At 37.7% G+C, this 19,722-nt stretch overlaps 1 protein-coding gene across 8 annotated transcripts in view; it reads right to left on the bottom strand.

Annotated features, from left to right (window-relative positions):
- Window positions 1–19,722, bottom strand: part of LOC108702264 (formin-like protein 2) — a 105,899-nt gene that overhangs the window by 21,246 nt on the left and 64,931 nt on the right. For 4 of the 8 annotated variants that reach the window (XM_041579212.1, XM_041579211.1, XM_041579217.1 and 1 more), the window contains exons 4-17: window positions 18,594–18,670; window positions 15,845–15,928; window positions 14,983–15,135; window positions 14,038–14,146; window positions 13,315–13,391; window positions 12,550–12,643; window positions 7,346–7,420; window positions 6,033–6,143; window positions 5,157–5,306; window positions 3,706–3,807; window positions 2,580–2,928; window positions 2,055–2,249; window positions 1,842–1,862; window positions 380–504 (exon numbers count right to left, since the gene is read on the bottom strand). In XM_041579212.1, coding sequence (XP_041435146.1) covers window positions 380–504; window positions 1,842–1,862; window positions 2,055–2,249; window positions 2,580–2,928; window positions 3,706–3,807; window positions 5,157–5,306; window positions 6,033–6,143; window positions 7,346–7,420; window positions 12,550–12,643; window positions 13,315–13,391; window positions 14,038–14,146; window positions 14,983–15,135; window positions 15,845–15,928; window positions 18,594–18,670 — 1,722 coding nt within the window. The remainder of the gene's footprint in view (window positions 1–379; window positions 505–1,841; window positions 1,863–2,054; window positions 2,250–2,579; window positions 2,929–3,705; window positions 3,808–5,156; window positions 5,307–6,032; window positions 6,144–7,345; window positions 7,421–12,549; window positions 12,644–13,314; window positions 13,392–14,037; window positions 14,147–14,982; window positions 15,136–15,844; window positions 15,929–18,593; window positions 18,671–19,722) is intronic. The other 4 variants (XM_041579218.1, XM_041579216.1, XM_041579215.1 and 1 more) reach the window with 1 other exon arrangement.

Here is a 19,722-nt window from a genome sequence, read left to right as displayed (position 1 = left end):
TTGTGATTGAACAGCACCACTCTGTCTATTTGAATTAAAATTGCCTTTATTGCAGACTTCTGTGATGCCCAGAAGTCTGCAATAAAGGCAATTTTAATTCAAATAGATAGTGGTGCTGTTCAATTACAATTGCCACTTGTGTTAACATGCACAACATTAAAACCAATCTTATTCTACATATCCTTGAGCTTGGGTCACCACAATTAAAAGGGGGCAAGCTCTATTAAAAGTGGCAGCTCTACAGTTTGGGAACAGTCTGGTTTTAGCCAAGTATGTCTATAATATTAGCTTTATTGCAGCAACATCTTGAGGCAGACTGCCCAAATATTACTTAGGCTGTTCAGATATCAAGCCTTCTTTTCAATAACAAAGTATTTACCTCCAGTATCCTTTCATCATCGATCTCATTAAACACTGTGCCATTGATCTGATTGGGTTTAAGGGCAACCCAATTAAAAACAGGCAAGCGGAACTTTGTCTTGATTGGCTTCTTAATTTTCACAGCTTTACCATTCCAGAAATGGAGAAAACAGATTCAGGTATTACAATTTTAATATTATATTAATAATATATCTCTGTGACATTGCTGATGTGCATTATTGATGTACATGATTATAGGCGATAAATCATTGGTGTTCCCCCGGCCAGTGTTTTACAAGCCCTTGATTCTTAGTGCCAATGTTATGCAATGACCTCCCACATGTGGTCATGGTGAACATGTGTCAAAAGGATATTGCATTCTGAGTAATGAAAGGTTGATGATTGAGAAGAGGGCAACCAATTTGGAAAAAAAATGTAGTAACCCAAAGCATCCAATCATGTACTCGCTGGAATAATTCTTAACTGTGGTGACCAGTCTGATCTAGTTGCCAACTGGCTACTATGGCTTAAAACAAATGCATATGGCTTGATCATAATGATTATTATTCATAGAGTTGCAATGCAGATTATAAAAAAAAAGATGGGTCCTACTGCAACAGTCATTTCAGTTCGTAGCCAAACTAAAGGCCACTGTTGACTGAATACATTTCTTACAGATGAGTAACAAGTATATTGTATTATTCCAGTGTGAAATTCTGCACCATGTAGTTAAAAATAACATATCAATAGGAAACAAGTGCTTCTCAAGACTAGATGGCATCATGCCAAAGAGGATCTTGTCTACAGAGTCAACTTAAAAAGACACAGGGTCTCACTTATAAACTTTGCGCAAGGCAGAATGATTCTCACAGTGAATATATTTTCCTTGCATATGGTTATATTTACAAAGCTGGATAAGAGTGATGTATTTAATGTACAAACAGAATAACAATTTTTTTTCACACTGCAAATGTCCATAAGAGCTTTTTAAATATGGCAAAAATCGCAAATTAAGACTTTGGTGACGGAGAAAATATTTGCAAAACAGCTGCGAATTTAAGTTACTGCCAACCCTATTTTCACGAATAACAACTTTGCATGTAAACACCTGTCTAATTTACGAGCTATTTGCGAAAATTTATGTGCAATGCGATTTTACAAAAAATGGAAAGATGGGCACAGCAGTACAATATTTTAGTGTTTAGGAAAAAAGCATGGGTAATAAAAGCATTTGCAAATAAATATGCGCTAACTTTATAAATTATCCCCATTGTCTCCACCTCCAATAGTAAGTGTGCTTTTGTATTCTTCTAACAGAAATATCAAGAGTTGCACTTTTCTCTCTCAGGCTTTGCCTTAATATGTTGCTATTTTTGCAGAGCCCAAATACCCCCTTCCCATTCATAAATACACAATCCAAAGATCAAAATAATGAGAACAAAAATGTAATATTTCATAGAACAATAACATGGGAAACCTACAGAATAGCTTGATGGGTCCATCTTGTGGCAGCAAAAAATAAAGAAATATGTTTAATTATTATTATATCATGATCAGCAAAATACACAGTGATTGAAATGTGCTTCAGGTCTAGTAATCTAGGATATATGATAACACAGAAACTTCTACACACAGGTATGTGCTAAAACACAGATACACACAGCCATGCACATACAGACCAAGTAGTGGCGTACCTGCTAGTCCTGAGTTGAAGATAACAGTTGGAGAGGCTGTTCCTGGTAGGGGAGGAGCTCCTGGTGGTGGAGGTGGTGGTGGAGGAATAGGAGGTTCTGTTGATGGAAGAGGTGGCGGTGGTGGTGGAGGAGGAGGGGGTGGTGGAGGGGGTGGAGGTGGTGGAGGCGAAGGAGCTGACACTGGACCATTTTGCACTAGAAAAAAAGATATTAAAAAATAACAGTTCTTGAGATTTTTTTGTCAATTATTAAACTTCCATAGAAACTAGAAACTCTACTTATTCATGACAGTGCTAGAGTTTCCCATATTCACGCTTAGTTTTATATATATATATATATATATATATATATATATATATATATATATATATATATATATATATATATATATGTTTAATTATTATTATATCATGATCAGCAAAATACACAGTAATTGAAATGTTCTTCAGGTCTAGTATTCTGTTATCATATATATAACAGACTCTAATCAAGGTTTTCATTTTCGGTTTCTAAAATGGTTCTTACCTGAACTGGACGCTAATAAAGGAGAAGAGGGTGGAACCAATGTTGTTGAAGATAGAGCCCCAGCAACACCAGGTACACTAGTAGTTCCACATGGAATTGTAAGTCCAGAATTGGAACCTCCAGGTGCTGTTCCAGGTGTTGCCTCTGAGCCCGATGGCACAGACCCTGAAGCAACCATTGGTGTGATGGAAATGTTTCCATCTCCCTTCTTTTGAACCTTGATAGAACCTTGCTTTTCTAGCTCATTGATTTTCCTCTCAAGTGTTGATTGCCTCTGAATGGCTTCATCTTTCAACTTCACCACTTTCCTCAATGTATGTACTTGGGTATTTGCATCTTTGCAAACCTCCTGTAGAATGAATGAAATACTCACATTGAGTATTTTAATGAAATAACATTAATCACATTAAAGGTATTAGTGGAGAGATTTTTTTCAAAGGTAAAAGTGGCTAAGGCCATTTGAAGGTCTGTTCAGACCAATAATCCTGTGATCATAGTGGACAAGGGATCATTGGTTCTGACCAAAATTTCCAACAGTCAGTAGAAAGGAAGTGAAGATGCTTCTACTGCTCCTCTTCACTCCCTGCTGTTCCAATTCTTCTTCTTGAACAAACAGAACAATAGAATGGTGGTAATAAATGTTTATGACCCCCTGTACAGTATCTGTGAAATACAGTATAGGTTGGCCCGTGTATGGCCACCTTTATGCATAATTATTAAAAAGTACACTATTAAAAGTCCCTCAGGATACTGTATGTTGGGAAACATAAAATGTAAACCCTTTAGGGTATTTTATTACAGCTTGTATAGAATACTGTTGGGCCTGTGGTACTTTACATACCAGTGTGCTTGTACCCTCTTTAACAATAAAAGTGACCATAGCCAGGTAGCTGTGTATATGCATTACAGAGCACCATACTTGCTTAGCTGTAGGAAAATGTTGTATATCTAATACCCATTTAAGAAATACCTGTAGTACAAGAAGAATGATGTCTTGGGTTTCAATTATTTGTGGTACAGAATAGAGAAATGCCAGTACTCCAATATAGGTCTTTGTTTATGGCTAGAAATATTACAAAGGGCCAACACTCTATATGTGTAAGAAACAGCTTAGCGTGACACTTACCTTTGCAATATCCAGTTCTTTATTTCGTTGCATGAGCTGTTTTTCCAGTTCCACAATTTTTGCCATTGCTTCGTTCTCAGTGTCTTGCAGCTTCTCTGATAACTGTTAATTGGGAAGGAAACTTTGGTCATTATTTTGAAATGAACAGCATTTAAAGGGGTTGTTCACCTTCAAACAACTAATTGGTTTCAGATAGATCACCAAAAATAACGACTTTTTCCAATTACTTTCTATTTCCTATGTGTGACGGTTTTTCTAATATTGAATTGTAAAGGGTAATTTCTCTCCTTCTGAAGCAGCTCTGGGAGGGGGGGTCGCCGATCCTGTAAGCTGTTCTAAATTGATACATTTAGTTGATACATTTGTTATCTTTGTCCCTGCTGAGCAGAAGCTCTGGGTTTCATTACAGGCAGCTGTTAGAATTGATACAATTGTTGCTAATACTCCAGAGATGCTGCTGAGAAATGTATCAACTAAATGTTGCAAAATTGTAACAGTTTAGAGTCTGCACCTGAATTACTGAGCTGCCAGACTGAAACACCAGAGACACGAACATTCAACTTTAAGCTTAGATTTTGGGAAAAACGTAAAAAATAAATAATGGAAAGTAATTGAAAAAAGTCTTTATTTCTGGGGAACAATCTAAAAACAACTGAATTGAAAAAAGTGTTTGGAAGGTGAACAACCCCTTTAAAAAGGAAAAAATATACACTAGATAACACCACACTATTGTACAGAGGCTGAGGGTTGTGTAATAAAAAGAAAATTAGTATGATTAAGCACATCATAGAATTTGACTAAACTCGAATCAAGTTTTTTCTCCGAAAAAAACTCGAATGTCAGGAAAGCTATTAACATCTTCAAATGGGTCACTGGACCTCTGCCATTGACTTCTACATGAACTCGGAAGGTTTTAGGTGGCGAATAGTCAAATTCAAATTGTTCCCAGGGTCCAGTCGAATTCAAATTTGGATTATTCCAAACTCGAATTTGTGAGTTTTGACCAAAAATCCAAGTCGAAAATTTGAATTTGAATTTACAATTCGACCCTTAATAAATCTGCCCCTTAATCTTGATGTTCTTCCAAATTCTACTCAATCCTAATTGTCTTCTAAATTCACTTACATCCTGAGAGTCTACCAACTTCAACCCAATCCTGATGGTCTCCTAAATCTAATTCTGTCCTTCAGATCACATTCATAGAGTTTCCCAAATTCAACTCAATAATTATAGTCTCCTAAATTCAACCCAGTCCTGATGTTCTCCCAAGTTCAACTCAGCCCTGAGAATCTCCTAAAAGCTACTGAATTCGCAGTCCCAAATTGCACATCAATACTGAGAGTCTCACAAATTTAAATATGTTATTTCTACCTTCATTTGAAAGGTGGAATATGTGGAATCATAAGCTATTTATTAACCAGTAGGTACCTACCTATTTGTATTTTACTTACATGAGAAATGTTTTCTTCCAGTTCTTCGACTCTTTCCAATGCTGCATTCTTTGTTTCAGCATCTTCCAAAAGGGCTCCCACATCAAACACATTATCCAGATATGCCTGGATCTGAACCTGTAACTTGTCACTTTCTGTGTGCTTTAATTTCTGCAAATCAAGAAATTATTATTAATATTAAATATCATGGGCACCAGCATATCAAAAGTTGCCACATGTGCTACTGCATATGTATACATAGCTAATAGTCTATACAGGTATGGGACCTGTTATCCAGGATGCTTGAGACCTGGAGTTTTCTGGATAAGGGGTTGTGCTGTAATTTGGATGTCCATAACTTATCTCTAGTAAAAAAAATCATTTAAACATGAATTAAACACAAGAGGAATATTGGCGATGTCGCCAAACGAGCGGATCTTTGCGTCTTTGGCCACCTTAAGTCTGTAGTTGGCTTTTGGCTGAGCCCACATACACATTATGCACAAACACAATCAGCTGAATAGACCAGCAGACTAGGAAATGCTTACTGTATTTTCTATATAAGTACATACAGTCATAAACGCTGGAACAGCAGGAAAATAATCAGGTTAAAATGTGTGAAATTTTCTAGGGCACAGTATACTGTTTTAATGGGCAGCACTTGAGGGGGATGTTATTAAAAATGTTTAGGCCTCAGTTGCAAAGAGAGAGCACAGTGCTAGGTGCAAATATGGGTGCAAATCCATAGCAAAGCTGTATGTAAAGTTCTACAGATTGTGAACTTAACCTGACATCTTCAGGGTCTCCTGTTCTCTATATCCATCATTGCTCATTACAAAAACATTTCAACCATATATTAAAATCATTCACCACAGAATATGTGAATAAAATACTTACATACAAATACTCATCCAGAGCTAATTTGGTGAATTCAAACTGAAGGTGAACGCGGAAATTCATGTCTTCTACCGAATGGACAACAATGTTAATGAACTGCATGCATGCCACCTGAAAGCACACAAACAGCGTGAGCTCGGCTCCCTAATTAGAAATTCTGTGTGCAGTGCAGAAATACTAGGGAGTGTATATAATACTCCCCAACATCCATCCTCTTCCGTCCCTGTGCCGCCTGCATGCAATTTTTAGACCTTTCCTATTTCAGCTATTCCTTTTCTTTTAATAACCTGTATACTCACAAATGGTTTTGATCCTTAATACAAGGGATTTACCGAAACTGGCATAGATTATGTACTGAATATAAAAAAAACTTAGGGGTTGTTCCTGCAGAATTAAAAGGAAATATCTATGCTGGCATAGTTTTATGGTGTAGCTCTGCACAGGCTAAGAGCAAACTCAGTGGGCTGTTCCTATAGAATTGTGCTTAGTAAAGGGAAATAACTATTTTGCTAAATTGTTATGCATCATTCTATGCATGTTTCTCATAGTGTCCCTTTAACAGCCATTATGGCTGGCCATAGCCTCTACAGTGTCAGGCCATAAGCCTGGGCTGCCTAACCCTTTCTTAGGTTCTTGTAAGGGAATTAGAACACAATACAAGGCCTATAGCCAGCCTTCCGTTGAGGCAATGACTTCTTAGATAAGGATGGATCTCTAAGCTCAGTAAAGCTTAAGGATAATATACATTTATCTTTTTAAGGGAAACCAAACATCCCGTACCAGATCATCTCATCTGAGTACTTTTACCATTTACAATCTTTATTTTTTTCCCTAGATTTCAAAATGCTGTTTGGTCAGCAAAGTTTTACTGAGAACTGAAGCTTTCCTGATACTTCTCTGCTCACTGCGATTGCTGTATTATTAGAAACATGGAAATGAAAGCTGTTAAAGAGAGCCCAGCGTAATGTCAATGCTGCGGCAACCGGTGATTTTCCTTTTAATTTTAAATCAATAAGTTCCTTATCCAAAAGGATTCAAAGTTTATAAAAACTGCTGGGCATATTTAAGCAGAAGGGAGTTGGAATATAAAGCTTAATAGAACTATGATTGTGTCATAAAGGTGCAATCCATCCTGAGTCAGGGTAATAAAGCAAATTTAATTTGATCTCATAACAAACACTTTTGTGAAATACTGTTGGCACTTTATTACTGAAATAACTTCATAGCTTTATGGGCCTAACGCACACATAGTGCTTCCCCTGTACTGACACTGTAAGGAAAACACAAAGGCACAGTAACTGTCTGACACTCACCATAAAATCTATATTATTGTCTTCATTTCTGAAATGTTCCATTAGATTCTCAAATCGTTGTTTCTCAACACAGACCTAGCGAGATAGTAAGAATACAACAATCAGTGTGAGAGAAAATAATCTAGGAATGTAATAGAGTGCTAAAATATTGAACAGGAATCTTAGCATTTCCCATACAATCACAGAACAACTGATTATCTATGGGTTTATTCCTCACAGCTAAAAAAAGATCTGAATCCAAGAAACAGAACTGATGCATACATACTAAGATTGTTCCCTTGAGCACTTTTGCAATCTACATAGTATTTTATTTTTAGTGGTTGCTGAGATATGAGACTCTTTAGACTGCAAATTCCTGTGGGGACAGGTGTGTAAGTGCACCTGTGCCTGGCCACCCATGGGACCTACGGAGGAGTTCTTCGGGGAGGAAAGTCAGGGGGCTAGTGGGTACAAGCAAGGGTCTTCATGGGTCCGAGGGAGGGAAGTCATGTGCCAATTTTGCACCCAGGTCTGCTGGGTTCAATGGTTCTGTTTCAAAACCAGTGTTAGTAACCCTATGGTTGACTGACTAAACAGCAAGGACATAGTCAGGGTCACTGAATCCTGGGCCCAAGAACATAGTATTAGCAGTGTGAATATCTCAGAAGTCATTGAAAATAGAAAATGTAAAATTCTAAAGTGCTCAGAGGAGCAATCTCAGTAAGATAATATTAATGCATTTTGGGGTTTATTTCCCCATTTTAAATCAAATATTGTACCTATGGCTATTACTTTAATTGTTGCATTCTGTATACTGTATACCCTGGTGAAATAGGCTCGGATTCAGCCAAATGCCAAACCGATTTGGTCGGTCCCTAACATAGTAATAATCACTGAACTTTAAGCCATAGCAACAAACAACCATTTGTATTCACAAGAAAAGAGTCACATATGGGCAACTCAAATTTCATTTAAACAAAATAAAATCTAATAAAAACACATGTAGGTAGAGCGACCATTCAAATGACACAATTTCCTATGGCAATAAGCATTATTTGTGCATCTGTGAGATCATAAAGTACAATACCCCCACTGTCCCGTTGGCAGAGTAATCTTGTAATACCGTTCCAAATGGGCAATTGTGAAGGCAGCTCAGCGAATATAAGCTATATGAACTTGCAATAACAAGCTCTCCCTCTATTGATTTAAGGAGCAGAGTAAATAAAACTGGGCACAGATATGTGGCCCTGCTCTCATTCACATGTTTGTTTAACCCCAGTTAGCTACATGTTTCACAGGCACTCAATAAAGCAGCCATTCACTAATCTGCTCATAGTCAGCAAAGCCATGACATCAATCCCACCATCCCCATTGTGATATCCACAGCACAAAGCCTCCTTCATCGAGTCACACCAATTATAACACTTATAGACTGGAACCACTTCTATTTCTGTATTAACTTAGGCAGGGAAGTGAAAATTATTCCTATGTTTATCATTTTATAATGAAATGTTTTGTTGACCTGTGATATATGAATCTGCTGGGTGCCAAGTGTGCCTCATATACCGATGAGCTTTACAGCTGAAATGATGCTGGGTTGATTGCTAGGGGTAATCCTTTTATAATCTCTAATAAACAATATGGCAATGTGCAAAATACTTCTACCATTTGTAAAGTGGAGGCTGCCATACATAAAATCCCCTCAACCCCCAACATACTGGCCTGTAAGGCCCAATCATACCTTCGTTCACACTACGTTATTTGTGGATTTTGTACTACTTTCTATGGTTCAGTTTAAAGGAGAAGTAAATCTTAACTAAAGAAGTAGGCTAGAAATGTTGTACATTATGTTTTGGGCTTCTGTACCAGCCCAAGGCAACCACAGCCCTTTAGCAGGGAAGATCTGTGCCTCAAAGATGCCCCAGTAGCTCCCCATCTTTTCTGCTGAACATGCTCTGTGCTGCTGTCATTTACTGATCTTAGGGACCAACTCACAATATACAGTACACATAGGGGATTATGTAAAAAAAGGCACTAAGTTTGCCCAGGAGCAGTAATCCATAGCAACCAATCAGAAGGTAGCATTTACTGGTCACCTGTTTAAAAGCAAACATCCTTGGTTGTTATGGGTTACTGCTCCTGGGCAAACTTAGTACCTTTTATTACATATCCCCCATTGAATCTAAGGGGCCCATTTTTTAAGGGTCTAAATGAATTATCGAATTTAAAAACTTCGAATTTCGAAGTAATTTTTTTGGTACTTCGACCATCGAACAGGCCAAATTCGACTTCGATACTTTCGACCATTCGAAAATTGAAGTACTGTCTCTTTAAAAAACTTCGACACTTTGCCACCTTAAACCTGCCGAATTGCTATGTTAGCCTATGGGGACCTCCTAGAACCTATAGCCAACATTTGCCTAAGTTTTTAGAAGTCGGAGGGTTTTTTTGTAAAATCGTTCGATCGATCGGTTAAATCATTCAAATCAAACGCTTTTACTTTGATCGAATATTCCCATATTCGACCAAAAAAAACTTCGACTTTGAAATTTGAACTACTGCAGTTCGATGGTCGAATTTCGACGTTTTTTTTTCACTTCGAAATTCGACCCTTAGTAAATGTCACAATATAAGACTGATTAGTAATTAATGCAGATAATTACTACATGGCAGCACAGAAACCAGTACAACTAGCATCAGCATTTAATAATCAGCTTTGTAGCATCTACTTCTATTACAGGTCAACCTCATTTACTGATTAATCGTTTGCAACAACCCCTAAGCTTAGCTTCTCAACAGCTGCTCAGAGCCCACTGAGCATGTGAGTATCACAGACACTTTCCAAAATGGTGACCCCCCTGTGACAAGTTTGAAGTCCTGGATCATTGCTGCTATTGACAAGCTGAAACCTTAAGCTGGTGCAATAATCTCAGTATATAAAATATGGCATTTAGCCATATTCATTTTTAGAGTTGAGTTTTACTTTAAATAGCAAGTACAGTCAAAGCTCCACCCCTACTGCACTGAGGACTGCATTGGTAGGAGATTAAATCCAAAATCCCCCTGTGCATGGAACAGTGACATGTGAACCCTGTGTTAAAATGATCATGGTACCTAGCCCAGCAGTAGACAACTAGGCCTCATTTACAAATCACTGGACAAATTTGCACCAACCAGCAACACAATATGAACAAATACATCCAGCTGCTTGTAGATTGATAAAATCATACATACATTGGCTTGTCTTGGGTTACTGCCAGGCCCAGATCTGTGGGTTCTGGCAAATGCCAGAGGTGCTGCTGTATGATTCCATAGAATGTTACCATATAGTGGGCTGGTAGGGGGCTGTTTGGGCCTCTGTGTACTATGGGCCTATTTTGACTCCCAGTCCAGGCCTGGTTACTGCCTAGATGCAAGTTTGCCCAGTGGTGATAAATAAGCTCCATGTTACAGTCATTGTGATAAGGTACAAGTGGAGAAAAGGAAGGCTATTTTACTATTGTGATTAGGAAAAATAATCTTTATTTCTTATGTTTCTAACCTAAATATATCAGCAGTGGAATCAAATGAGAAAATGTAAAAAAAAAACATAATTTAAATTGCCAGACGTAAAAAAACACTGTATCCTTAGAAAGGATGTGCCTCTGATATTAAAGGATGACAACTGTTAGCAGCAAATCCCAAAAATCCCCAATGTATTTTAAGTGTGGTTACTATGGAGATTGCAGTTGTTTCCAGCAAACGGCTTAATTAAGATATATAGAGAAGCAGCCAATAGCAGAGGCTTCTCTAAAAGGTTGTTTTATTTTTGCCTTTAGCCGGCAATGCTTAAAAAAAAATAGATAAGGGAATATAAAATTGAAATCAGCACTGCCCAAAAGGATTTGACTTTTTTCTTATAATATCACAAATTTTATACCAAATTTTTTACCCACAGACATAGATTTATTTATTAAGTGATATTTAATAGTGATATATAATGGATTTCTGGATAAAACATGTCCTAATTGTACATATATATGTGTGTGTTTGTGTGTGTGTGTGTATGTATATGTATATATATATATATATATATATATATATATATATACCTGTATATATATATATTTTTTTTTTTTTGTTTTTTTTTATATGGTCAGGGGACTCCTCTATGACTTTTTTTATCCTTATATTTTACAATGGGGGGTACTTTCATATAGCACTAGGTTTAGTGCTAGCTGGTAACATTCACTGGTTACAAAGCAAACATCTGATCGATGGCAGAGTAACTATTCCTTTATATTTGTGTATACAACATTTTCTGTGCCATCTAAATGCAGTCTTGTCATATTGTTTGTGTTGCAGCATAAAAGGAACATTTGCTCTTTGTATTGCTCAATTTAACCCAGTTTAGCAAGCATTTTAAAAGACAACTGATGAAATCAAAACCCGGCATGAGAAGCCAACTGGGAGCTGGATCAGGAATCAGGCAGCTGTTAAACAGCTTACTTTTGGGCTTTATGACCCAGTCTGGCTGACTTGTACTGCCTTCCTGCCATGCAGGAGGGAAGCTGTCAGGGATTACTGAGGTTAACTATACTGGCACAGTTATTATTATGTATAAAATATATAAAACTGATACCATAGGATATAATACAATACCCTCCTGTATTTTAAAGGAGTCTGAGGTGTTACATGACCATACACATGGCCCTGCTATTCATTCCAAACCTTCTATCTTTTAAATCCAACTAATCCTGCCCTGACCTCCTACCTATGAAACGGGCAGGTTGTAGCCTTCAGAAAAACAGTCTACCCTAGTGCTTATGGCCAACAATTATCCCTTTGTCTATATTGGGTTAAAATATACATAAACTATACCAAAAAAATAGAATATCACTCCTAACTAGCATATTGTTGATAAATATATCCCTATTTTTATTGGTTATAAGATCTGAATGAAGTGTAGAGTAATTGAGTTGTACTGAGTGTCTGCTGTTATTTTTCCCAGAGTCCCCATTGTGGCTAGGAAGAACGCACACATCAAAGCAAGCTTTGAAGACAACTTCAAAAAACAAGTCCCAGCCTCCAAGGCTAAAGAATAATTATCATTTACTTCCATCACAAAGCTTTCGCTGCAATCTGTGTCTTTAGAGGAAGAGATGAATCTGGACCAGAGCCAGAGAGATTTATGGTCACAATGCAGTCATAATTGATAAGATAAAATAAAATGCCAACACTCATACCTCCTTGAAGTTATCAAATGCCGATAAGATGATTTCATGTCCTCCACGGACAAGGCAAACTGCTGCTAACAGTTCTAATACAAGTGCTTTTGTTCTGTTTGAAAGAGGAAATTCAACAATCAGTGGATACAGCACAACACACCTGGACCATGCTCATTGTCCTTCAGTTTGAGGAAGGAAGGAAGGAAGGAAGGAAGGAAGGAAGGAAGGAAGGAAGGAAGGAAGGAAGGAAGGAAGGAAGGAAGGAAAGGGAATGGTGACCTAGGAATGATGGGAGATGAGACGGAAGAAAGCGAATGCAAATGATAGGGTGTGAAGTAGGGTAAGGAAATGGGAAGGGACACAAATTGAAGACAAGCACAAATGGAACAGAAGGAAAGGAAGTACAAAATATTGAAGGAAATGAGGAAACTTAAAACATGATACTGTATAAGAAAGGCAACATGAAAGCAAAAAAATATGAAAGATTAGAAAATTATAACTGGGCAAGATGAAATAAAAGAAAGTATAAATGGCAAGGAAGGGAGAGAAGCACATATAGGAAGTAGGGAGAAAGAAATAAGGGACATTGTAAAGAAAGGACATATAAATATTGTGAGGAATGGTGTAGGAGAGGAACGTGCATTCAAAATTTATAAATGAAATATAAATGAAACGGAAGAAGATTATTAGGTTAGAATGAAGAACAATGTTTGGGAATATGGACTGTGCATGTCATTCACACTCTATCCTCCCCAATCTGAAACACCCGACCACTGTCCTTACCTGGGATTCTTATTATTTAAACTTAGTGCAATTTCATTGACTGCATGCAGGTGTGACATGACCATGTTGAATCCGTACTACAGAGAAAAAGAAAGAAAATTATGATGTATGACAGGGTAGGTAGCAATCGGGCAGGATTCTAACTGGAATGCCACTGGCCCTGGCAAGCTGGGGAAAAGTAGGGATGCACGCATAAGATTCGTCCGAATAACGAACCGAATCCTAATTTGCATATGCAAATTAGGGGTGGGAAGGGGAAAACATTTTTTACTTCCTTGTTTTGTGACATTTTTTACTTCCTAGTTTTATTGCATAATGTTGCTTTAAGAATCCATGTTTCTGGACTACAACTCTCAGTATGAGGCATGGGAAAACATAAGTGTAAATGTTATGGCATATAATGCATACTGTATATTGTTTCATGTTATAACAATCCCATGATTGCACTGTAGCTCATTAATGTGCCATTGTTATTCTGAAAATGTCAGGCTTACACTTTCTCTTTGCTTGAATGGGCATCCCAGTCATTGTGGTATCAATATGGGCACATTCTGGTGCCCATACGGATAAAGCGGCTACCCTAACTTATAGTTAAGCTGGACTTTCAGGTGTATCTAGGGCTTTCCCGTGTATCTACGTATTCTGCCCAACCTTCACCCAAAAAGACCTTGCTGCCTCCCAGGGGGCCCACAGTTTAGGAACCACTGCTGTTACATTACTAACCTGGTAGTTCATGATGGCCCGTAAACACATGATGCAAACATGAACATCATCTTTCTTACTCACTAATCTTGAGTTTTTAAGTGTCCGCCTGCTTGGCAGAGTATTATACCTGAAACAGAAAGGAGCAGTGTCAAAGGGTTGTTGTTATTATAATATCTTATGTCACTTTTTAGTTTGCCTTTTTAAAGGCAAACTAATTGTTAAATTATTATATGTCCAGGACACAAATCCATTGTGGAGGCCAATATAGATTCTCCTTGTCAGATTTACTATGCTTGCCTATGCAGGGCAGGACTCACAGAAGATGCCAGAGCAATCTATATTGGCTGAATGGAGGGGAAACGTTATGTAATTCAAGGATGTCCAACTTCCACAACACAACTCCCAGAATCCTCTGGCTTTGAGGGAAGCTTTTGGTCAAAAACTATGCAAGTGAGTGGGAGTTGCCATACCACTTGATTTACACGAGGCCGAATCTACAGCCAAAGACAAACTTGGCACTTAGGATTTTTGTTTCTTCATATTTTAAGATTGTAAACCCACAACCGACTAAAGGGGTCATTTACTATGGACCCAAGTTTAAATGGGTGAAAATTGTATACCGTATGTGTTTTACTACTTGACCACCCCTTGTGAATACAGTGTTGCCAAATACAGGCATAACTGCACTCATGTTGCTCAGAGACATGCAGCCTGCCCTGCACTGGGTAAGTAATAACTTAGGTCACTCATTCTGCCCTATACCTACATCAGACTTGGTTGTATGTGCTGGGGTGGGTAGAAGAAGCCAGTTCCCCTGTTATATCATTGCTGACAATGTAGGAACACTCAGAGTAACTAGCTACCAACAAGTATTGCAATGCAGTCATCTATATATTTATTGTGTATACACAGTATATAGATATATTCAATATAAATGTTACTGTTATTCCACAGTATTAATACCTTAATGTAGAATGACGTCCAGAGCGAGTGATACTATTGCCTACAGGGGATGGTAAGTTGCTTCCCCTGTGTAAATCCTCAATGGATCTGCTCCAAGGTTTGGATTTATCTACACTGTTTTCCACATTGTTCTCCAAACATTCAAAGTCAAATCTGAAAGGAAATAGAAAAGGTCCAGAAAGGTTTCAAACAAATCTGACCGGAACTTGCTTCCTTCCTACGGTCCATTTGGTGGGGGGATTTCAGACATGAAATGATTTATGGGTATCTAGGGGTTTTGTGTCCTGTGAACAATACACGGTATATAAATCATCACTGTTTATTGCATGCATCTTTTTTTTTTTTATATATATACGGGGACTTCCACAATGAGTTGTTTTTAATATGGGTGCCCACCCAGGGACACCCAGTAGGCTGTGAATGATAGCACCCTTCATACAGCAGAATAACTTAACTCTGGAGGTATAGCTAAGCTTTCAAGGAAGTTGGAGGCTGGAGAAGTTGTGACGGACATAGTGGTAGTTCCAGGGTTCCCACAGCAGATTACATCAAAAAGTGCAACAGACTATGTATATATATTTTGCACAAAAAGGGGCACATTTATTAAATATAGAGGAACATTCTCTTTTTGTCTCACCTTGATCTCACCAACACCTCAGATTTTATCTCACATTTTTTTTGCTAGACAGTTCTTTTCTCACATTTACCACATCAATTTTTACAAGCCTAATGAAGCCCAACGAACTTCTCCTTGAGGTGAACAAAGGTCTCATAATTTCAATAGAAAACACTAATTTCAGATTTACTTTCCCTTTAATATTCCCTACTTCGCTAGGGAAGCGGTACAATACTCTGAACTTACGTGACAGCATACTGGGCAAATGAAAGATATTCTACTAAAACATCCAGGCCTTTGTTTTCTTCATTCAGGAACTCTCTCACCCACCTGCCAAACATAAGATGGACATTTACAGTTATTTCCATATGTTGCCATTGCACTGAAAAAAAAAACAAGACACGAGAACAATAATACAAGAGTAATAATGGGGAACACTTTGCTTTCAGGGGTCTGGATCCTGACTTGATTCAGGGATGGAGTTTCTATGGGGTGGTGTTTGTTAAGTGTAGAAGAAATCCGTATTCTGTAGGGTTAGAGCAGTGATCCCCAACCTGTGGCTTGTAAACAACACAAGTGCACAAGCACTCCTTTTCTCTCATATACATTTTTTACTAAAAGAGTGAGAATTTGATTAGAGGGTTGATAAGGACAGGGTGAATAGAGACATCTTGCTTCTCTGGGGTAAAGCTGGTTATATGGAGAAGTATTGTAGGGGTATTAATTAATAATAACTGGTGTGTGATTATTTTTTTTGTCCCAGTTCTCTCATCGAATGGACAGGAAAGTGAAAGTTGAAAAAGACGTTGAAAACCTAGACTGGTGGGGTCACCATTACATAGGCTTCAACTCAGCTAGAGATATTAACATATTAACTGGTAGATTAATATACAAGCAGCTATTATTTCACCATAACATTTGATTCCCTGGTCACAGAAAGGTCTCTGCTGGGGTAAACAAAGGAACTCTTCATAGAAAATAGTAAAACGAATCTCTGCATTAGTCTTATAGGGGTGGTATTGCTAAAACTGGAACTATTTTAAGGATTTAGATACAAATACAAGAAGGCCAAGTCTATAAGAACAGTGTTTTTTCTTTAAAGGGACATAAATGTAAATAGGCTTCTTATTACTGCCTCAGCAGAAAATATACAATCAATGTCAAGCCAAAAAGTGCCTTTATTCAGTGCCATAATGCATAACTCAGACTGATGAAAGGCCCATAACAAAATGAAAAGCCCAGACTAAATGATGTGGTTGTATTAAAAATAGAGCCTTACGGGAAGACGTGTTTTTTCCGTTTTCCACAGTTCCCAATGTTTTAGTTTATAGGACGGTAGTGACCAACAGGCAGAATAATTGGACTGTAGTAGGTAACCGAGGAAAAGAGCATAAAAAAAGCTGATCTCACCAATCTGGCTACATAAAAGGGGTGTTTATATGCCCAATAAAATAAAAAGGTATAATTATTACATATATTTCCAATGAACAATAGAGCTTTTAGAAAATGTTTGTGGTTAAATGTAATAGGCTGGTACAAAGCACAATCAGCTGCACATAATCTCAGCCTTAACTCTTGGAGTGAAGGGAAAAAGCATTATAGCAATGTATACTGTATAGCAATATATTTTATTTTATTTAGTCTTATGAAAGGGTTAGGTGTTTCCATTGGTGGTCAGAAAGTGTTGTCTAGGTGGGATGTCAGCATGTTCCTGAGGAGTTGCCATGATTTAACTTGTTTATACATGTCCAACAGTAACAATCTCATTGAGATACTGTATCATACAGATTGTAGGATTTGACATCCATTGGAGATGATAATAATAATAATAGTAATAATTAAAGGGCAAGTCAATCCCAAACTAAAAATTTGACTACTCAAAGAAAACATAAGCATTTATTAAAAAATTTCAGTGCTTTTAATGTTATTTGTAAAAACCATTGCTATTAAAATCAGCATTTGCTTAAAGGAGAAGGAAAGGCATGAAGCTCCTATCAGCTGAAAACTGCACCGGCCTGGTTATACCAGTGAGCACCACGGAGCGATCATCTTTCTTTTCTTCGTTCTTTGTTTATTTTTCAGGGCAAACGCATGCGCAGTTGAACAAAATAGTCAACTTTTTAGTTAAAGTTCGGTGAGTTTTCTCCTAATAGGAGCACCGGCCCAGGGTTTCAGGTAAGTCAATACAATCACTTGGGGGTGCCTAACATTTGGCACCCCAAGTGAATGATGACTTTCCTTCTCCTTTAACTCACTACTCAGGGCAAAGACTATGTTTTGTATCCCATAGAACTTGGACAGACCTAAGATGTTTAAAATTGTGTCTATAGAAAATGCATATTTTTGTGTTTACCTCACTGCCTTAGGCCAATTTTTAATGGTTTATGGTATGTTGAGACAATACATCCAAATATTGCCAGGCTTACCCAAACTAGGTGGCTTTTGGGGCACTGATTACAAGTACAGAGATGTGTAAGAAGAACATTTTAATTCAAGTAGTATTATTAATGAAAGTGGTTTTATGCACAACTGTGGGGGAATTGAGGGGACCACAATTGCACTTGTGGATGTAAATGAGCCCTTTTATTTTGACATTTACAGGATGGCTGTTTGATTGATTGATCAAAGATGTCCATGATACACAGTCAAAAAATTCCTTGCACCCATACATTCAACAGTTGGACAGTTAGACCAGCTGGGGTAAGATTTGCGTAGAATAAGTATATATTGTCCTAAGTTGTAGGTCATTAATGGTGAGATTTGGTATTTTGCCTTCCTGGATATTTTTGAACCTACGGCTTAATAGCCAATATACAGTATTGGTCGCAGCTATTTGTAAACTTGTTGTGAGCTAAAGGAGTGCCCGACCAATTTCCGGAGCTCAAACGTAAAGGGCTCCAACAGAAGAAGCCTGAACGTCACTGCATTAAAAGATTTGGAACTTTGTTACTCTGATGGGCACAGACATTTCCAACCAAAAGTCAGCAATCCTTACCCTATGTGGTTTGTCCTTAGAGAGATTTCCAGTTCTCTTAAAACTTGAGTAGATTCTTGTACCCTTCTCCTGAATTTCTGAAGAGAAAAAGATGGAAATTACAAAGTTATGAAATCACATACCAAAAACAAAGACAGGGTCATATGGAAGTTCTACTTTTTTTTAACATGAATTCCAACAAATATATAATTACGTAGTAAATTAGGTTGAAAAACGACACACGTCCATCAAATTCAACTGTTTTTAAAAATTTTCAACATTTACGCTTCTAAATATAGCAGCAAAGATCGTATATAGTGAGGAATCATTACCTTTAGATTTATAAAATCCTCTGCACCCTTGCAATTTGCTAACCATTTAATTCCTTCTTCTCCCCAGTATACTCACCACTGAGTCTATCATCATACCTAAGAATATAATCTATCCCATATTAGGGGGATTAGAACTCTGCCTTGGTGCTCCCCAGTTCTTTTATGATGTTGCTTTTCTTAAAACTCACCACAGACAAGTCAGATAACCATTCTCTGCTCACTAACTTAATTTTCTAATGGTGGCCATACACTATAAGATTCCCGATATGCCCACCGAAGGCAGGGCGATATCGGGTTTATTCGATCAATCCTCGGGCCAAGCGATCAGATTATATTGATGGCAATGGATGCCAATGCAATGAGGACTGCATCAACTAGCCGATGCAGTCATCGATTGCAAAGGAAAATCACACCTTCCCGATCTATATCAGGCCAATTTTTGGCCAGATATCAATTGGGGAGGCCCGAATGAATGCCCCATACACGGCAGATATGCTGCCGAATCGTTCTAAAGGACTGATATCGGCATCTTAAATCTGCCCTTATATGGCCACCTTAAGGAGCGTAATAAAGCAAAAAGTTCCTTTTCCCACAAACTTAATTTTCAGCCAGTTGTAGCAGTGATAATATCTTGAAAAGTAGAAAAATAATAACATGAAAAGTAGAAAAAAAATAAACTTTTTTGATGGTTTACATTTTTTTAAGCTGTTGAGCCTAGTACGAAACTGTACTATTAGAATCTGTCCCAGATATTGAGGCAAAAAGGGCTGACAAAATTCTAATATAATGATACTGTTCCACACGGATTTTAACATTCT

This window comes from Xenopus laevis, chromosome 9_10S (assembly GCF_017654675.1).
Source record: "Xenopus laevis strain J_2021 chromosome 9_10S, Xenopus_laevis_v10.1, whole genome shotgun sequence".
NCBI lineage: Eukaryota > Metazoa > Chordata > Amphibia > Anura > Pipidae > Xenopus > Xenopus laevis.
Note: the sequence above shows the minus strand (reverse complement) of the source record. Positions and strands in the feature narration are given on the sequence as shown.